Source organism: Oncorhynchus tshawytscha, linkage group LG03 (assembly GCF_018296145.1).
Source record: "Oncorhynchus tshawytscha isolate Ot180627B linkage group LG03, Otsh_v2.0, whole genome shotgun sequence".
NCBI classification, from domain to species: domain Eukaryota; kingdom Metazoa; phylum Chordata; class Actinopteri; order Salmoniformes; family Salmonidae; genus Oncorhynchus; species Oncorhynchus tshawytscha.
The window spans coordinates 21,932,484-21,939,002 of record NC_056431.1 but is presented as its reverse complement, the minus strand read 5'-3'; the positions used below and the strand labels follow the sequence as shown (position 1 = coordinate 21,939,002).

At 40.7% G+C, this 6,519-nt stretch overlaps 1 protein-coding gene across 1 annotated transcript; it reads left to right on the top strand.

Moving 5' to 3' along the window:
* Positions 1-672: 672 nt before the first annotated feature.
* Positions 673-6,139, top strand: LOC121841005 (sialoadhesin-like). Its single transcript, XM_042306720.1, has 8 exons — positions 673-1,028; positions 1,158-1,463; positions 1,556-1,823; positions 1,930-2,213; positions 2,458-2,545; positions 5,061-5,079; positions 5,325-5,390; positions 5,660-6,139. Exons 1-8 carry the CDS (start codon positions 698-700, stop codon positions 5,714-5,716), a joined length of 1,419 nt encoding a protein of 472 aa, XP_042162654.1. The 5' UTR covers positions 673-697; the 3' UTR covers positions 5,717-6,139.
* The last annotated feature ends 380 nt before the right edge of the window (positions 6,140-6,519 follow it).

The window sequence follows — 6,519 nt, the reverse complement described above, 5'->3', positions numbered from 1 at the left end:
GCCTTGCGAAAGTATTCGGCCCCCTTGAACTTTGCGACCTTTTGCCACATTTCAGGCTTCAAACAAAAAGATATAAAACTGTATTTTTTTGTGAAGAATCAACAACAAGTGGGACACAATCATGAAGTGGAATGACATTTATTGGATATTTCAAACTTTTTTAACAAATCAAAAACTGAAAAATTGGGCGTGCAAAATTAGGTTGTGCATGGGTGCAGTTCACCAGGGGGTAAAGTTAATAGACAAATACAAAGAGCGTTTCAAACCTCTCTGCCAATAACTTAGTTTTAAGGTTACATATCCCTTCTCTGCTCAGGTGGATTGAGCCACACTGTGGTTAATGCACCATTATGTGCCCTTCCCCACTCCCAGACAGTCCTAACACAATTCTTGCTTGAGAAATAAATAAACATTTTTTTTTAAACTATTACAGGAAGTTGCTTTAATGTTACCCAGATTTTTTTAAATATTGAGATAAAAACATTTGCACGGGGCCTTTAAAAGGATAGTTCATACAATCCATGTCTACTAGTATTGCTACAGATTATTCTGCACATCGCTAAATAACTAGCCAGCATATTTTTTGCGGTTTGTAGGAAAAAACAACACCCTAGTGAAGTTGAAAATAACCTAACACCCAGTCTAATATTTTGCTGTGTTTATTTCAGGTGTTCTGTGCCTCGACTTTGCAGCTCTGATGCCTCAGAATATAGAGGCTCTGAGTGGATCTTGTGTGAACATTCCCTGCTCATTTACACTGGGATCTGGATATGAGTCGTTCCTCACAGCTTCATGTAAAGGAATATGGAGGAAAGGGTGGACAGGAGTACAGGTGTTTGATTCTAGTCTCACAGGAACAGGCTTAAACACCATTCAAGGGAATCTAACTGGGAACATGCAGCAGAAGGAATGTACCACAATCCTGAATGACCTCACATCTTATCTCAATGACTACTTTTCATTTAGAATTGAATGTGACAATTATCTGAAATATAATTTTCCAGAACTTGTCACAATTTATGCAAAAGGTAGGGTATCATTAGAATATGCTAGTTTTGTGTTGTGTGTGTTGTGTTCTTTTTAAGTTGCAGGTTTGAACCCTGCTGTATTTAATGCACTGCTCATGTAATAAAAGTTGTTGTTTTTTACTCCCTCAGAAAATCCATCCAAACCCACTCTAAGTCCAGCAACAGTAAATGTGATGGAGGGGACCTCAGTGAGTCTGATCTGCTCTGCTGCAGCACCCTGTCCCTCACTCCCTCCAACTCTGACATGGACCCCCACACTGAGTGACAGTGTGGAGGATTTGCAGGTGACTCCGAATCGAGTCATAACTTCTATCCTGAACTTTACCGCTTCACATGTCCACCATGGAGAGAAGATCTCCTGCACTGCGCTGTACAAACGACAAGCTGGCAAGAGTGATAAATCATCCAAAACTGATCTGACAGTCGCTGTTCTTTGTAAGTTGATTCATCCATGGTAGGTTTGATTCATGTATGGTAAGTTAATTATTTCTATAGAATTTGACAACTTTCTGTGCACTCTCCCTCAGACTCTCCCAAGAACACCTCAGTGTCAGTCAGTCCCTCTGATTCAGTGGTAGAGGGCAGCTCTGTGACTCTGACTTGCAGCAGCAATGCTAACCCAGCAGTGGGGCGCTACAACTGGTACAGTGTTATTGGAGAGCAGGTTTCAACAGTGAGGGCTAGCAGAATGCTAACTGTCCAGATACCAGCAGATGACAGTTATTTCTACTGTGAAGCCATCAATGACCATGGAACCGAGAACTCATCTGTCATTCAACTAGATAGAATGTGTATGTACACAATGAAACCAAATATTAACAATAGTTTCAACTATAGACAGTATCATAACACACACTAAATTGAATCTTGACATACAATATCTATTGTTTCTTTCCCCCAGCCCCTCCCAAGAACACCTCAGTGTCAGTCAGTCCCTCTGGTTCAGTAGTAGGGGCAGCTCTTTGACCCTGACCTGCAGCAGCAATGCCAACCCACCAGTGAAGACCTACACCTGGTACAGAGTCAATGAGAGCAAGATGGTCCCAACGGAGTCTAGATCTCCATCTCTGGTTCTGCAGGATATCAGCGAGAGTGGACTGTTCTGCTGTGAAGCACAAAATAGCTATGGCAAAGATAGGTCCAACATCTTTGTGTATTTCCACCATTGCCCCTCCACAACTACAGGTAGGCCTACTGCTGTAACAATGAAATTGTGCTTCATTTCCATCATAGATTTAACAGATTGTTGTGTATAATTAACCAATTCAATTAATGAAGATGAAATTAATGACATTTTAAGCAATTCTACAATTTAACGATTATGCTATTAACAGGATATCATTTGTTATAAAGACTATTGGTAAACATACAAAAAGTATAGAGAAAGTGGATTTGGTAACTAACAAAGTAACTCAAACATGTCTTGTAGCACAAACATCAGTTCCATCCATAATCTGTGGAGTGGTCTTTGTCCTGTGGATTCTAACAGTCATCTTCGGAGTCTATAAATATATCAGGTAAAATGGATATACTGTAATTGCTAAGCAAAGTAGAATCTTGTATTTCATTCTTTCAAGGACATTCTTCAGAAATAGTCTTTCACATAATCTTGGTTAACCCAGAATTTAAATCTAGCGTCATTTGGTTATTGGTAGTCTGTCAATGAGAGATTACAGTTTTTTTCGATTGCTAAACGACAGTGGACACAACTGGAGTCACATGTGCAAAACTCTAACTACAGTCTGCACAGCAGCAGTTCATGTGGACCAAACTCTAGTTCGTTTTTCATTGCTTGAACACAGTTTTCAAAACTCTACACACTTATCCCATGACTTTAACCACAACCTGCACAACACTGTGGATTTACAGCACTTTGTTCAAATGCTAACACACTGCTGTCAAAACTGTGACCCACACATTCAAAACGGAATAGATTTCAGCCTTGTGCCTTTCAAACACTGCTGATTGCAATTTCAGCTGAAAGGCTAAGCAGGTGTCTTGTTTTAGACTTGTTAGTGAACACACACACACATATTACAGTATATATAGGTAGAGCTCAGAAAGACTCATTTTGGAAATGGAACAAGGAAGATGGGTTCGTGGAGGGAGAAGGGTGGCAGGGAGAGGGCGGATGCGTGGAGGAAGACAAAGAAGACAAAGAGCTGTTATTTCAGATGAAATAAGGGCTACACTTATAGACCATGTCGTGAACCATGGTCTCTCATTGAGAGAGGCAGGGTTGAGGGTGCAACCCAATCTGCAAAGATCCACAGTGGCATCTGTAATGCGAATTTTCCATCATGCAAACAGGTGAGAGTTACATCCTTACAGTAAATGAAAACATTACAGGAATCTATTTTGTATTGCAATTATAGAATATTTACACAGATATATATTACAGTAAGTTTGACTGTAAAATATATTTTTACAACAGGACCCAAAGGCTGCCCCCAACAGGGGGAAGAGGAAAAATATTTTCAGATGCGCAGGAAAATGCTATTGTTGACATGGTTGTTGTCAACAATGCAATAAAACTGCGGGAGATTCAAGATAGAGTGCTGGCTGATAATGATATATTTGAAAATGTTAATTCTGTCAGCACAACAACTATTGCTCGAGTCCTAAAGAAACACCAAGTTACAATGAAACAGTTATACACTGTACCGTTCGAGAGAAACAGTGAACGGGTAAAAGAGCAAAGATACCAATATGTCCAGGTAAGACGTCTGAGGTTACGTACACAGCTATACAAAATATTTACAGTAAAAAAAACACTAGCATTTCTACAGTAAAACTGTGCACTTACTGTTTTTCAGAGAGTAATGGAGGTGGAAGCACTGGAAAGACCACATTCATTTGTATTTATCGATGAAGCTGGATTTAACCTTGCCAAAACACGGCGCAGAGGAAGGAATGTTATAGGTCAAAGGGCCACTGTGGAGGTTCCAGGCCAAAGGGGGGGAAATATCACCATGTGTGCTGCAATGGCCAATGATGGTTTGCTTCTCAACACACCACTCATTGGCCCATACAACACAGAAAGGCTTATAGCTTTCCTAGAACAGCTCTATGCTCAGCTAGTGCCAGCAGAACAGGGGAGCCAGTAAGAAACCCCCAAGTTTTTGTCATAGTTTGCGATAACGTTGCTTTTCACCACTCTGCAGCTGTCACAGATTGGTTTGCAGCACATCACAGATTTATGGTTTTGTACCTGCCTGCATATTCACCCTTCCTCAACCCAATAGAGGAGTTTTTCTCTGCCTGGAGGTGGAAAGTGTTTGGTCACCACCCACATGACCAAATGTCTCTTTTGGAAGCCATGCGTGCCGGATGTGAGGACACGAGTCCAGAGGACTGCCAGGGATGGATAAGGCACTCCAGAAGGTTCTTCCCCAGGTGCATGGCAAGAGAAAACATTAGATGTGATGTTGAAGAAAACCTGTGGCCTGATGCTAGAGAGAGGCAGGATTAGCCCCTCAATTATTTGTTTGAATTACAGTATGTACTTTTAGTTTCTACCTTTTTTTCTCATTACTGTAATTCCATAAATTACTACAGACTATTGAAGCAAACTGCTAATTTTCAGTTACCTTAAAGAATTGTTATGTTCTAAAAAATTTTATAAATCATGTGAAAGAATGTCACTCTTTTCTTTGAAGAAAATATTACTTTGTATGAAGTCACTGAAATTTTTCAAACTGTAAAGATGAAAAGTTTGTATTTTCTGTATTGGTGTTTGATGCTAGTGTTTTTACTCTCAGTGTGTTCTGAGTGACAGTGTGTGTTATCTCAGTGAGGGTTGTGCATAGTGTTTGGCTGCACTGAGCGTGTTTTGAGCCATGTGTTAAGAGTTGTGTTGCTTGGAATGAGTTTTGCAGGTGATGTGAACTGTTTAGCTCAGGTGACTGTTGGTAGTGCAGAATGTAGTTAGAGTTTTGCACATGTGACTCCAGTTGTGCCCACTGTCGTTTAGCAATCGACACTTTCAATATTTCCGATCTAATCTTTGTCTCCATCTCTATTCACGATCAGATTATCCAGAGACTTTAAGGTAGGTCGGTAGCACTATATCTCACAGTACAGAAAATACTTTGGAATTACCTAGAAAATACATAATAATACTTGGTCATTTCTTTTTGTGTTACAAGTTATGAAGACAGTAATAGGTCACTAATTGTAATTACCTGGAAATAACATGGTAATCATCTTGTGATTTCTTTTTATTGTGCTTTTGCTAATAAATACTTTATTATGTGAGGCACTTACTGTGTGACATGTCCCCATGTCTGCTAACAGGCAGTAGGTGACACATACGCCACACTACAGATCTCAAACGTGACCTCTACTTATGAGGTCATACAGGTGAGGGCACTCTTTAGGCTAGTATTAGTGATTTGCATGCAAAAACAAATCCCTGCAATTCTAGCACCTTTGGAATTGTGTATACAAGTAACATTTATTTGACCACACATAACATATATGTGTGTGTGTGTGTGTGTGTGTGTGTGTGTGTGTGTGTGTGTGTGTGTGTGTGTGTGTGTGTGTGTGTGTGTGTGTGTGTGTGTGTGTGTGTGTGTGTGTGTGTGTGTGTGTGTGTGTGCGAACATGCATGTGTTTGTGATGTATGTCAGAGGAAAGAGTGTGGCAGCAGAGAAGCACACAGAGAGACCAGTGGTAGTGATATGTGAACGCTGCAGAGGGGACAGAGGCAGTAACACCATGAGCGTAACTCTGGATTCACGGTTTCGGCTCTACCTGAGAGACGTGAATACAGGGAACGTGGTCGTCGACCTCATCAGAATTGTTTTAATCTATCAGATACATGTAAATAACAAGCTTAAATCAAGCATTTCACTTTGTCATCTCCCAAAATGTTGGTTTTACCGTCCATTTCCACCCTTTGTCTCTTTCAGTTCATCTATATTTGATTTTATTGCACACTTGTATATTCATTTTGTAATCATATCACATTCATTCATTTCTTGATGATGATTAGGATGATGATGGTTAATTGTACTAGATAGTTCTTCACTTGTGGTCCTATGCAGCTCAGTTGGTACAGCAGGGCACCAGGATAGTGGGTTTGGTTCCCGGGACAAACCGTATGTAAAATGTATGTAAACCGTATGCACACAAGACAGTAAGGGACCGTAAAAAAATGATTGGGGCAGACGGGATGTCATTAGGAACCTAAAAATATTTTCACATGACCCTCGCCTTTGCTTTACCCTCCCCGCGTGAATTCTGTTCTAACTCGCCCTGGTCAACTGTAAGTGCTGTTATTTTGTGAAGTGGAAACATCTAGGAGCAACAACGGCTCAGCCACAAGGTGGTAGGCCACACTAGCTCACAGAACGGGACGGCAGAGTGCTGAAGCACGTAGCATGTAAAAACGTTTGTCCTTGGTTGCAACACTCACTATCAAGTTCCAAACTACCTCTGGAAGCAACGTGAGCACAATAACTGTTTGTCGGGTTTCCATGGCTGAGCA

Bases quoted from the DNA above. Each gene is read 5' to 3' on its own strand.
- LOC121841005 (XM_042306720.1), top strand. From the start codon at position 698: ATGCCTCAGAATATAGAGGCTCTGAGTGGATCTTGTGTGAACATTCCC. The intron at 1,824-1,929 runs GTACACAATGAA...TCTTTCCCCCAG, and splicing joins CAACTAGATAGAATGTGTAT to CCCCTCCCAAGAACACCTCA. The intron at 2,214-2,457 runs GTAGGCCTACTG...CATGTCTTGTAG, and splicing joins TTGCCCCTCCACAACTACAG to CACAAACATCAGTTCCATCC.